Raw genomic sequence first — 13,187 nt, forward strand, 5'->3', positions numbered from 1 at the left:
CCATTTCACAATGTTATTAAATAATTTGATTAAGAAGGTGATTATAATAGTCCTCACTGGACTATGGCGTGCAAATTTAGCATTTAATCCGCGTGTACAGATATTCCTATTCTTAATAGAGATATCTCTATTAACAATTGAGATATCGTTATTCCTATTACGTACGAGACCACCAGGTTGCACTGCTCTTCAAGTATTTTAGATTTTCGGAAGTGATAGGCCCTACGTCAATTTTTGGCAAGGTATTTCTCTTTTAAGTCAAGTAACTTTCTAGTTTCCACGAATTGATATGCTAGCAAATATCTTGCAAAAGGCCCTTTTAGGAGTAGAGTTTTAAGAAGTAACTGAACGAAAAAGAAAACATAAAAAATTTGAACAGTTTTGCACGTTATGTTTCCTATATACAAGGGTTCCGGAAGCGCACCATCAGAGGTCATTTTTTAGGCTCTAAGCCTATAGGAATAAACTTTCTACACTTTTTGTGTTATCCCCGCTTTTCCAAATGACTGTTTTTTCTCTTACTGTCAGCAGTATTGCTGTCTGTGTTCCACATTTGTTTCTATTTTAAAATACCCCTTTTTACGTTCGGAAATGTAATGTAGGCCTACACAGACATCTTTTACTCCGTTTTCTGCAAAATGTCACTTTTGATTAACAAGAAACACAGCACAAAATAAAATCTGAAGCTTGATTATATTTCTCTGGTCCGTGTATAAATTCAGCAAACGTTTACCCAATACGGAACATAATCGCAGATGGATTTTAGTCGTTTGCTGGCTGGCGTCGCCATTTTAACAAGCAACAGAAAGTGACGACTTTGCAGAATTTTTGCGCATGCGCACAAACTATGTGGAAGGGGTGAACATGCGTGCAGTCCCTAAGGCTGCATCCGAATCTGTTGTCTAGAGCTAGGTCTAGGTATTCACTCCATCGGAAATAAGCTGAGACGCGCAGGCAATAGAGTTAGCCATAGCTCTGGAAGCCTGTTTCGGACACGGGCTAACTTCGGAGGACGTCTGAAAACTAGGTACAGGACGGGAACCAGTCTAGTAGTGGTGGTGTTGCTGTTTTAGGGTTTTTCCCTGGTGAGAAATATCAAGAGCCTGGCGTGAGATATCGAGAGAAAGCCGCACCCACGCAACATACGCAGAACACTGATAGCGTCGTGTGACATCTGGTGATCACAATCGTATTCCACCCAGAAAAAAGAGGAGGGTTTTGTGGATCTGCAGCAAAATCGCAGCTTTCGTTGGTATTGAACTGAATAGCACCATGGGTGAGTTTACTTCTTTGTTCCTTAACGTTCATTAGAGACTGAAACGAGCTATTTACACAGATGAGTTCGACCTCAGACTGCAGTAAAAGCAGTAAACGCGTGCTGTTCACAAAGGACATTACCTCATCATCATTACTAAAACACATACACCGGCACGAAGACTCAATACAGTTTGCTGCATCATAAGGAAAAGGCACCTTGACCGCTGTTGAACTGCACTCAGGAAAATCTGTTGACTTTCACGATACGTAGGAATTATACACCAGTCCGCCTGACAATGACATGACTAGTTTAAATCAAATTTGTTGGACTTCTTCATTACTAATTGCATTATAAAGAAATGTATAACCATCTGCATGAAATGTACTTTTGTGACACTTATTCGTACAAAAAAACCCCCAAAACAAAAGCAAGTCACCGCAGAAAAATTGCACTCACTCCCAAAAGAAGCCAGTTACATGAAGACTTGACCATTGTTAATTTTTTAACATGCACTTTTGATGAAATGTGTTTGTATTTGATATGGGCTTTTTTCTGAGTTAATTTTCAGGTTGTACATACATTCAGATTTGAGATAATCTGTTGAAAATCCAAACTTAAAAAATATAACACCCAAAACGAATTTGGAAATATATCTCATAAAAACAATTTGCTTCCAAATCTAGAAACAATGTTTTCTTCACAAACTGGAGAGTATTATGTCCCCAACAAACGAACTTTGGAAAAACAATCTCGTAAGAAAGATCTTGGAAAAAAATAGTTCATAAAAACTAAAGTCGAAGAAATATGCGTCATAAAAAGAATTTGGATGTGACACTAATTTCTTGGCAGCTTGGCAGCTTTTGGATTCCTGCGGGAGTTTTAAACTTTGGAGTGGGGGTAATGAAAGACAGGCGATTTTTTTTCTGGTCACATTATTTCTCTTTCTTCGAGAAAGACGTAGAAATCCCAAAATGTAGCCCCACCATTCAGGAAGGAAATTTAAGCATATCGAACGGACACGCTGTAGCTTCAGCGCTCCCCCCCCCGCCTGGAGAAGGTTCAGCGAACCCTTAGTCAATGTACACTTTAGTCCTGGTTTCTGCCGCGCAAGAATGTGGAGTCAGCATGTAAACACAAAGAACTGGAGTCGATTGGCCCTGACCAGAAAGGTTACCAGTGTGCATCTCTCGTTGGAAAAGGCGGGAATGTTTTGGCCTTAATCCAAAGTTGGTCTATTGACGATGTCGTTCCAATTGTAGTCGTCGGGAAGCGTTTGACTGAGATAAGCAGGAGAAAAGCCGCGCGAATTTAACTAATAAAATAGTTGGTCGTCATCTGGTTGTATGAATTTAATGGGAGGACAAGAACCAACAAAACAAGCCTAATGCTACAGTAAAATGGGAAATAAATGCAACGTTTGTGCCCTCCCCATGTCTGTGCCGTGTCGTCCGTGACTTTGAGCAATAACCTTTGTTTCAGATACGGTGTCTTGCTACTACAGTTGATAAGATGGGCATTTCTAGAAAATAAACGAAAGTGCTTCAGACCTACGTTATGGCTTATAGGCTCAAATCACTGATGATTATTTGGCTGAGGTCAAAAGCCTACATAATGTTGTAAATTCAGTCCACCTATTTTTAGAATAATAACCACATTCCATTTTACCCTAGCTAACTAAATTAATGGTTCATGGTACAACCCATTCAAATGCGCCTTGTGTTTTCGTGTTTATCTGCTGTAGTAGCTGGTATTTGGAACATTTTTCGTTTTTGTGCACAGTAAAACCCAAGAACGTTTGACGTGTTTATAAACTAAACATTTAAACATTCGAACACGCAGTGCGTTTAACGTGTGTATAACATATTAAGTGCTTATCATCGGGGACGCTTGTCTATAGCGGCTTAAAATTCGAATTCCATTATTTTCCGCCAATACCCTTTAGTGCTAATGAAATTCAAATCTCATGCTGTAACTGATTAATTTAAGCTGATATAACGTATAATGTATGGATACAGAATGGATTATCACTTGATTATAATAAACACCGTGTTTAGATTTTAAGTTCAGTTCTACCTCCCAGCGTTTAGAAAAAGAAAAGAACACAGTTACAGGGCAACAAAGCAAGCACGTACATTTTCAGGTCCAAAGTCCCCAGGAAGCGTAACACCCAAGCTTATTCAATTTTTGTATGTTTCTGTTGCTTAATACATCTATTCCTTTTTTTTTCTTTCACGCAGACTGTAAACTGCTGAGTGTCTTCCTCATTGCCATGTCAGCATCTGGCGGTATGTATACATTTCCTGACAAAGGTCAGATCTATGTCATTGTGGGTTGCAGTAAAGATTGGCATTATCAGCAAACAACTCATTCTTAATGACATATTGAAGAGATTTTGCTTTCAATACCAAACTTGACGTGTATGCCTTTGTATGGTGTTTTGTCTAGGAGGCCCATCTTGAATGAAAATACACGTAAAATGCTTGTGGGCTGAACGTTGAAGGTTTACATTTCTTCATTGGTTAAATGCACCGAAAAATAGAAGGAGCCTGTACAAATCAGTCTTGGTGGCCACTCTGAAAAGAGCAAAATTGGACTGTGTCCTGTCCTGTGCAGCACAATGGAAACTTCTTGGACCTGTGGGATTCTCTTCAGGGTTATCCAAATGGGATATTTTCAAGATGTATTTTTTTGCGTTGGGAAGATGTTAATTATAAATAACAGGTTTTGTCCTTACCCAACGTTTATCAATATATACGTTGGGTAAGGGCAAAACCCGTTATTTAAATCAAAGGGCATATATTTTGCGTTAGAAACTCGCTGTAATCTGTGTATAGCATATTCAGGATTGCTTTGCAGTGTTTTGTTTACGGGGTTCAATTGGTTTATTTTGGCATTGTTACGTATGGTTTTGTCATGGAGTCTACGTTGTTTTTAGTTTTAGGGTTGGTTGGGTTTTTCAGGTTGGGATGGGGCTGAGATGGAATGCTGGAACGGGTACTTATTATTGCTTTGTTGGATTGGGATGGGATGTCGAGCTGAGATGGAGTGACTGGTTGGGCTTGGTTGAGCTGAACTGGGCGCAGTTGGGCTGATGGCGCGGAACTGGTTTGTTGGGGATTACTGTGCTGCTTGTTTAGGGTCAGGTTAAGTTTAGTCTGTTTAGAGTTGATTGAGTTTGAAGTGGGTTTGGTGACTGCTGATATGTATTTGTTTTGCCTTCTTCCTTTCTTGTATGTGCGGCCTTTTGTGGCCACTGCAGTCAATTACATGGTTTCATGTGCCGTAAAGGGAGATGCAATCCATTCACGCAAACTTAGAAAATACTCATTTGTGTCTCACTTAACCCTGTTTTCAAGTTTTATATAGTACACTTTTTCAAAGGGTACTGCCGGTTGATTTTCATGCTGATAAGTATTTCTATATTCATTAACAAAACTGTGATATCATACCAGGAAGAAAGCCATAATGTTTGTGACGGTAAGTTTGTTTGTCGACAAGGCACACCATAAGGTCCTGCATTTTTGTAAATTTTGCTGGAATAGATTTCTCTTCTTTGTTGCTTTGTGGCTGTTTTTGTTATAGCAGTAAGAAGGCATTTACAATTATTCCTTTCTTAGTAATACTGTCAGTCAGTGGACTCATGGCTCGGAATTTGAATAGGAAAATTATGCACCGAACTGTGTCTTCCCTGGATACCATCAAAGCAACAGAGCCCGCGGAGCACTTAAACGAAATAGGAATGTAAAAGACTTTTAATTCATTGAAGAAGAGTGCAGAGTTCCAGAAAAAAAATCTTGCGGCTAAATGTACACTTTGAACTCCGGATTGTTCTGTCCTTGAAGCTCTTGCCATCAGATGCTACGTCTGTGCGCCTACCACAGTTTGTCAGAACAACGAGCTCGGGAGTCTGGTGACATGTCCAAACATCACAGGATTGGTTATCAACCAATGCGTCAAATTTGACGGGGAATTCTCTGGCTCAGTCGGGGGTGAGTGCATGTTTCTTTTCCAAGGGATTAGTCGACATTACTTGCTTGAAGTGTATAGGTTTATGCATTGCTCACGTGCACGGTCAGATTTTTATGAGGGGAGCAAACCTCTTTTCTTGGGGGATGAATTTCCTTGAGGGAAGAGGGCAAGCACTCATCAGTGAAACAAAAAAAAACAAGACAAATCCAAAAGTACAGTGGAAAGGGGTCAATGTTGAAATGTTTACATGAATAGGTTATTGCATCCTCATTTATCTTTATTTTTCATCTCGTTCGCTCCCCTTTTGTCTTCTTGCATTTTTATTTTTTGGGGTAACGCCACCAGTGATTCTTGCATTTCTTCCTACTCTCTGTACTCATCATCATACCTTACTAGCAGGTATTCCAGTAATCATTTTGTTGTTAGTTGAAGGACACCACGTCCAGGATAGCAGTCGTTTGGTCTGCAAAGCACGAAATAATAAAATTTGGAAAGATCGTGTAAAAGTAGGTCAGTCACAACGGCAAACCGTGCATTTTTTGTGGATTGTTGAGGGAATGGATTTCAACGAATTTTGAATCTATGTGAAAATTGTGCTGCTGATGTGCTCAGTTGAATCTATTTTTCAGTCAGTTATGTCCTAAGAAACGTTTGTGTACCCAGCAGCTGAGTCTTAAACAAATGAGCAAAAAATCATCAAGTGTTGTTTTTCAACCATCCGTGACACAAAGCAAAAACCATGCGTTCCTGCACCAAGAACTGGATTTTTTTTCAACTGTGAATGTGGAATGGGTGTAATCATGTTGGGTGAGCACTATTTTTCAGTGTCTAGAGTAAAGATAATTTTTGGGCCGAATATGAAAGACCTCGCTCTACCGACCTCGCACGGTATTTCCATGCTTGGTTTCCTCCATACAGTTACCTGTACAGCCAGAATCCAGTACCGCCTACCTATTACTTCGTGCTCGTGTCTACGCCATGACTAACACCTCCCCCCATGCAGTATGACAGACAGTCTTTTACAAAAACATGAGTTCACAGCAGACGATCCTCGTCTGCCCTTAAAAATCTGGGTCAATGTTTCACTTGGGCTTAAACGCTGAACTCCCACTGCGTTTTGGTCGGAAACGATTTATTTAAAAGGTATGTTCACTTGCCGGAGGAAAGTTTTAATTGACCAAAGTCTGGACTGCCCCCGTTTACAAGCGGCTAAACGGAATTTGCCTACCGTGGGAGGCTTAAGAGTGCAGTGAACTCATTCAAGTGGTAACTTCTACTGAGCTCATTAACATAGAATGTTCCTCCGCAGATTCTTTTTGAAAGAAAAAGTAGCTGGAATCAATTTGTTTAATACAGACCTTCAAATGCACATTTCAGTGTCAGTTATCTGAGTTTCCAACTTTGATTTCACTCTTTCAAAGGGTATTTTGCTGTCCTTTTGGTTTTTATGCTAATGAAGTTTCCACATTTATAAGCAAAACTGTGATATCATACCAGAAAGAAAGCCCAAATGTTACACTGGTTTGTACACAAAACGTCATGCATTTTTGTAGGTTTTACCGAACCCTTTTTTCTCTTTTTGTTTTTGCTGTTTTGCTGATTCGTTGTTATTTATGTCAGTAGTAATAAGTGGACACTAGTGCTTGTCTCAGAAATGTTTTTTGTATACAATGTAAGTAAATTCTGGGTTCACAGTGTTACGAAATCAAAGAAATGAACACGTTGTTGCAATTGTTCCAAATGAGCTGAACTCCATTGTCATGTTGTTATTTAGACGACAACAGTAGTGTAGCCAAATGAAATTCAGTATTCAACAACTGTGTGATGATGGTCTGAAAAATAAAATAAAGGAAAATTACATGTAGATATAATCTAGATCGAGGAAAAAAATATTGGGAAAACTGGGTAAATTAACAGATCACTGGGGTACACGCAGTAAGATACAGCTTATTACCCACAAAATCAGTCAAAAACCTCGTGGAGAAAGGTTCCTAAATTACTGCTAAATAATTCTTTTCATGGTTACGTGTGAAAGGAAAACTCTGAAATACCCTTTCTATTCCTTGGAAACTATGAAACTTACTTAAAGTTCTGAAATCTAGGATCTGGTGGATAAATGCCAATACATGTGAATACTCAAAGACCAAAATTGCAACAGGCGACTTAGACGAGACTACGACAGGGCGGATAACAAGGAATGTAACGGAAAAATATCACTCCGCCAGAGAACTTGCGCGAGACTGCGCTCCGCCAAAGCACATGGATGAACGTATCACAAAGTGACTAATTTGCGAGTAAAAAATAGGGCCTAAATCTAAACCATTGTATGACAACAAAGATGAGACAGGGAAGAAATACATTTCCCAAAGGTAAAAAACTGATGCACAATCTCTAGAACTACAGCTTAGGAAATCGAGGGGTTAAAGTTTATCGAACGCACAGCATCGAAAAAACTTCGCTAAACTACAAAAAACAGGATGCGCCACGTCAACTCCTCAGCACACGAGGAAAAATCTCACTGTGAGGCTAATTCTGACTTATATAGAGAAAAAAATCCTAATTACAGGAATCACGGAACAAGTGTGGAAACAAAGGAATAAATTTCACATACCTTGGCAAAGAAAATCAGTTAGAAAATCACAATCTTGATGGAACTTTGCAACGTGACTCACGAATGAACTTTCGGGCTAGACAAAGAAAAAAGTGGACTCCGCTCAAGTCTGAAATAGAGCTACGGGTATAGCGGAGCGCCCTCACTAGGACTGACAAGAAAAATAAATGCGCCGTGACACACAGGTTTAATAGGAAAACCTTTGCAACAAACTATGTCTTCCCTCGATGACATCACAACCAAAGCGCCCTGAGGTTTCCCGGAGAGCATAGAGAATTTTAAGTTTTTAAAAATGTGCACTTTCAGTGCATTCAGCTAAATGAAAGTGTAAAAGAGTTTCCATGCACTGAAGAAAAGTAAAAAGCCGCAGAAGAATGTTGTCTAAAAAAAGTAATGCAACTACACTTTAAACCACCAAAAATTACACAGATATGGAAAGACTTAGGTCATGACAATAACTTCATTTTTGTTTGAGACACTCCAGTGATGTCAGCTTGCATTTTTTGAGCCCTGAACATTATTGATTTTACACTGCTTCTTTTAGGCTTGACTCAGTTCACTGTAAATTACTAAACCAGGCTTTTCAGCATGTTCAGGGGTAGGATATGAGAAGTAGTCGTGAAATTTGGACTTAAAAAAATTGTATGTTAAGTAGCTCCAATGGACTCGCCAGGAGAGGCCGCCCTCTCTACCCAGGGTTAACGCGTCTGCAGACAAGGCTGCGCGGCGTCTTCGGCTTTTATTGTCCCAAGATCGAGGCAGGTAAGAGCCAACCGGTCTCAGATCCGTATTACCGTGCACATTCACAGTCATAAGTGGCACTACCAAAGTTTTTGATGAACCGAATCACAACGTCAGTTTCTTCTACGCAAGCTGCAAAACAGATGTGTGTCAAATGTAAGACAAACTCTTTTGGTCATTTTCCCGTTGTTATATCACATTAAATATATTTCCTTGAGCCAGACTTCTGGAATATGCTCATCAAGCAATCCGGAGCATTGGAATCTTGGCGATTCCAGGGCGTTGTAAGCCTACTAGTGAAAGGGAAAAAATGCATTTGAATCTCCCTGACTTATTTTTTCTCCAAGACACACAAAAGAAAAGTAAATTTTAATTTATCTTTCATTTATAGTGATTCAAGCTACTCTGTAAAAACGGGGTTGGGGGCTCAAGGGACGGCCCCTTCCCCGTTTGAAGTCATCGGAAATCAACGCAATACAAGCCCCGTTTGCCAGAGTTCAGTGCCTCTTCTTACAAAATTGTGCATTCCAACTGACATCCTAAATTTCACCCCATTTACTCAGCCGCGAGTGGCCTGGTTGCACTTGGAGACAATCCTTGTCCAGTAAGCTACCATTGTCCTGTGTCACAGACAGCGCCGGCGTCGAGGTCATTCCAAAAACTCAGGGTCCAGTGTTGTGTTGAAAGCATTCCTACATATTCAGTGGCATATTCCTATTTGTACCCAATGTGCAATGTAAATAATATTGTTTGGTTAGCCTTGTAATGTTGTAAATAATATTGTTGATATCAAAACGAAGGCTCTTACACAGACAGACAGGAACCGCAGAAATTATTGACATACATGTCCGCAAAGACATGTATCGACATCCAACCGAATGTGTACCCGTCAAAAAAAAAAACAGGAAATGAAAACCTGTCACAACAAGGTAAAAACAAATAAAGGTGTTGTGTGCGTGAGAGAGTAGGCGATAGAAAATCCGTTCTGATTGAAGAATTATGTTTGACGTTACAAATCACAGGAAGCATATCTGTTTGTTGGGGAACGATACTTTTCAAAAAAAAATGGAAAACGGTGGAAAACAGGATAGTTCCACTCTTACACCCTAGTCGCATCACGTGCCAATTTGCAGTGGAAAACAAAGGATTTGGCGCAATCGCGGGCGGCTGAAGTGAATGAACTCGGAAGATACTACATGTACTTGTTTTTGTCGTTACAGTTTGTTACTTTTTATTATTCCAGGCAACAAGGTCTCTTTCAACGGCTTGATCCGTGACTGCAACGCTGTGCCTGTGAACTTCGCTGCCCCGCCGAACCGCTGCTTCTCCGGAGATGAGGCCACCAAGTACATGCGACGCCTGATTGAACAGGTGTCCTCTGGTGCGCCATCTGTCGGTGAACTGACGATCACCATCAACGGTGACATGTGCTTCTGTAACGAGGACGGCTGCAACGGCGTTGGCTCCCTCCAGCCGTTCCTGGCGCCGATCCTAGTCTTGGCCTTTGTGCAGTCCGCGCTTAATATGTAAGGACTGCTTGTGAGAGAGGCCACTTATGGGAAGTGTGGCACGGCTTTCAGAACACCTTGCGGCAACAAAAGCGATCAGTAGACTAGGTCACCAAACACAGCAGGAAAGCGATGTAGATCGCGTTGTTCATGGCTTTGTTTGACTAGCATTGCATTATAGCATCAGTTAGGTTTTGCATATTTGCCAGTTTCTATATACCTTGTCTCATGCTTACTGTATTCTCTATGCGTATTACTGCACTCGTTTGCCCGTCTTTACACCCGTAAGGCCAGGTCATTTTTCGGCCTGCTCTTTGCTCTTACTACCATCACTTGATGGATTTAAGAAAAGTAAGACGAGATGTTGATATTGGGTATTATGAGTTAGACTCTCGTTTTATCACTAGCAGTTAAGCTATAGACCTCAAGTAGCTTTATCTTAGTTCTTCAGCCGAGAGCCTATTGGGGTGGTTCTCGACCAAAAGTTAATGAGCTCTATCACGGCCGTAGACGGAGGAAAGCTACTTAAAACATTCTGATCAAAACGTGTTCTAAAGGCTATAAATGCCTCTTTGAAGAAGAGAATGCCAAATTTTGTTTGTCAGGGAAGCAATCGTTCATTGAATGTCCAGTGTAAATCAACCCAACTACAAATTTACTCGCCGCAAAGGTAGTAGCCAATAATTATTGTGATCACCCTGAAAACAAAAAAGATGCAATGAAAAAATCTTATTACTCTCTATTTACCGTCATTTTCCTATTCTCTTCTCATTTTCAGAAAAGAACCTGAAAAAAGGTTGACCCAGAGTAAAAGTGACTGATGTGCTCGTACATGTGGCTGGTAAATGCTGATTTTATAGTGCAACCATGACACAATTTTTTTTTGTTATAAAAGGCCGTTATGCATTTACCACTGACCATTTTTCTCTTCGATTCAGGTACATTGTATTCTACAGAGATGACTTATACCCAACGTATAATACGTCATAAAAAAAATTACGTCATGCCTTTTTTTATTGGCTCTTATTTTTTTTAGTTTCGTTCGGTATTAGGATTAGATGCAATTCTATAGGACAGTATATTGCCAGGAGAATCACAAGGGGAACCCTTTTACGAAAAAAAAAGCCATTGATAGACTAAATTCGTAAAATGACGTCACTTTTTATCTGGGTCGATTTTTTTTCTGTTTAGAGGTAGCGTGCTTTTTTGTAATGTCTCATTGACAAATTAAATTTTTGAGAGACATATTTGTGCTTTAATAAAAAGCTGGTGTTGCTTTTACTGAAGCGGTAAAATAGTCATGATGATTTTGTAACGTGATTGTTTGTTTAAATAAGCAGACTGAGTGATCACGCTGCTTTTCTTTTTTCCATCCGTAAAATAATTCTTCCCTGGGGTTCTAGTATCATTTCTGAAGTCAAATGGTCCAATTCCTGTGCAACGTCTCTCGCTTGTAGGGGTTGGGGAGTAACACACAGCCCTTTCAGCATCACGGGGGGAAGGGTACCTGCAGTTACCCTCGTTCCCGAGCCACGATAACGTTGAATCCTGCAGCTGGTGATAGACTGAAGCAGCGGCGTATCCAGCTTTTTGGGGGGGGGGTTCAAAACCGAATGTGGCTTCGAGCTTATTCAAAATGATATTTGGGGGAGAAATAGCTATTTCAGTTTTCACTGTGAAGAAACAAGTGCTTATTATTAACTAAGAAAAAGGTATACATGCATGCAGGGCTGCGTCTGCACTGGTAAGCAGGATGTGGCGGGTTCGAGACCCACCCCGGTAAGCGTATGAGTCTTTTTTTCTGTGCTAACTCTCGAGCGAGGTGAAAACGTGTGTCAGTGCAAGGACAAAACCATTCAAAATACTGTTGTACATGTACATGTACTTTATGGCAATAGCATGGTTACTTAATAAAAAAGGAAGACGCGTTTCTTTGTGCCATTTCTTAAAAACGTGATACCACGCCAGTATTTCACCTTGCTTTGTCATGCTGATATGTTATGCAAAGAAGCACTGGCCGTGGAAGGGGGGGGCAGGTCCCACTTATGTGACTGGGGCAGCTGCCCCCCCCCCTTTTTTTGCAGGGCCTGTAGACCATTCTCATTTTGCCAGAAATATGTATGGGTGGCCAAAGACCCTAAATGAGCTGGGCCTAATGGTTCACAAAGGTGGCAGCAAGTCATTATATGCGCGTCCAAGTCAAATCACCAGTCATTAGGTCCAGTCACAAGTCAAGTCACAGGGCATTTGGCCACAGGGCAAGTCAAGTCAAGTCACAAGTCATTAAGGGGTCTGAAAACGAGTCAAAGAAGTCCCAAGTCTCTTTTTCCAAGTACAAGTCAAGCTACAAATTATTTTGTCCAGTTGTAATAAGCCAAAAGAACCAGGCGTCAGCTTTTGAAGTTACGAGTAATGAATTTCGAACAGCTGCACAACTTTTCTCCAATTATTTTGACGATCCCTTCATAATTCCCCTTTTCGCTTGCGTTGTGATTACTATTCTTAAAGTTTACTACATATCGGGGTGGAAAACAACCGTTGAGTTGAATTGATGACATATTGAGGGCGCTGTTTATCCTATTCACGCGTCAACGGAAACGCGAGGCAGCAGCATGATATGATATGCATACTCCCCTGATCTACAGCTGCAGCTGAGTGGAATAGAAGCCGCGCAATCTGAAGTCCGGTTTTTTTTTTTTTTTTTTTTTTTGGTTGCATGTGAGGGTAAACTGAATAGCTTCATTAAAAATATATGGGGGCCATGGGGGCCGGTTCAGTAGCCTCTGACTAGGGTGATAAGTCATTTTTGGTCAGTCCAAGTCAAGTCACAAGTCAATGTTTTGCAAGTCCAAGTCAAGTCACAAGTCACAAAAATAGCGACTCCAGTCCGACTCGAGTCCAAGTCACATGACTTGAGTCAGCAACTCTGCTAATGAACGGGCCCCATAGTAAAGTGCACATGTAAACAAATGGTGACGTCATAAGTACATAGGTCTGTTAATGGCTAATAATGCTCCCCCAACACACGCTTTTGGAAAATCATTCCGACACCGCTCCTACAAGAAGTTGGCTCAGATCCTCTAGGCCTAGAGCCATTTGA

The 13,187-nt window shown here is 40.6% G+C and overlaps 1 protein-coding gene across 1 annotated transcript; it reads left to right on the forward strand.

Annotated features, from left to right (window-relative positions):
* Positions 1-944: 944 nt before the first annotated feature.
* Positions 945-11,373, forward strand: LOC147797733 (uncharacterized). The gene is made up of 4 exons (XM_087142765.1): positions 945-1,276; positions 3,496-3,543; positions 5,101-5,247; positions 9,823-11,373. Exons 1-4 carry the CDS (start codon positions 1,273-1,275, stop codon positions 10,107-10,109), a joined length of 486 nt encoding a protein of 161 aa, XP_086998891.1. The 5' UTR covers positions 945-1,272; the 3' UTR covers positions 10,110-11,373.
* Positions 11,374-13,187: the final 1,814 nt, after the last annotated feature.

The sequence above is a fragment of the Acanthaster planci genome, linkage group LG10 (genome assembly GCF_054643075.1).
Source record: "Acanthaster planci isolate LZ-2023a linkage group LG10, COTS_SCS, whole genome shotgun sequence".
Lineage (NCBI taxonomy): Eukaryota > Metazoa > Echinodermata > Asteroidea > Valvatida > Acanthasteridae > Acanthaster > Acanthaster planci.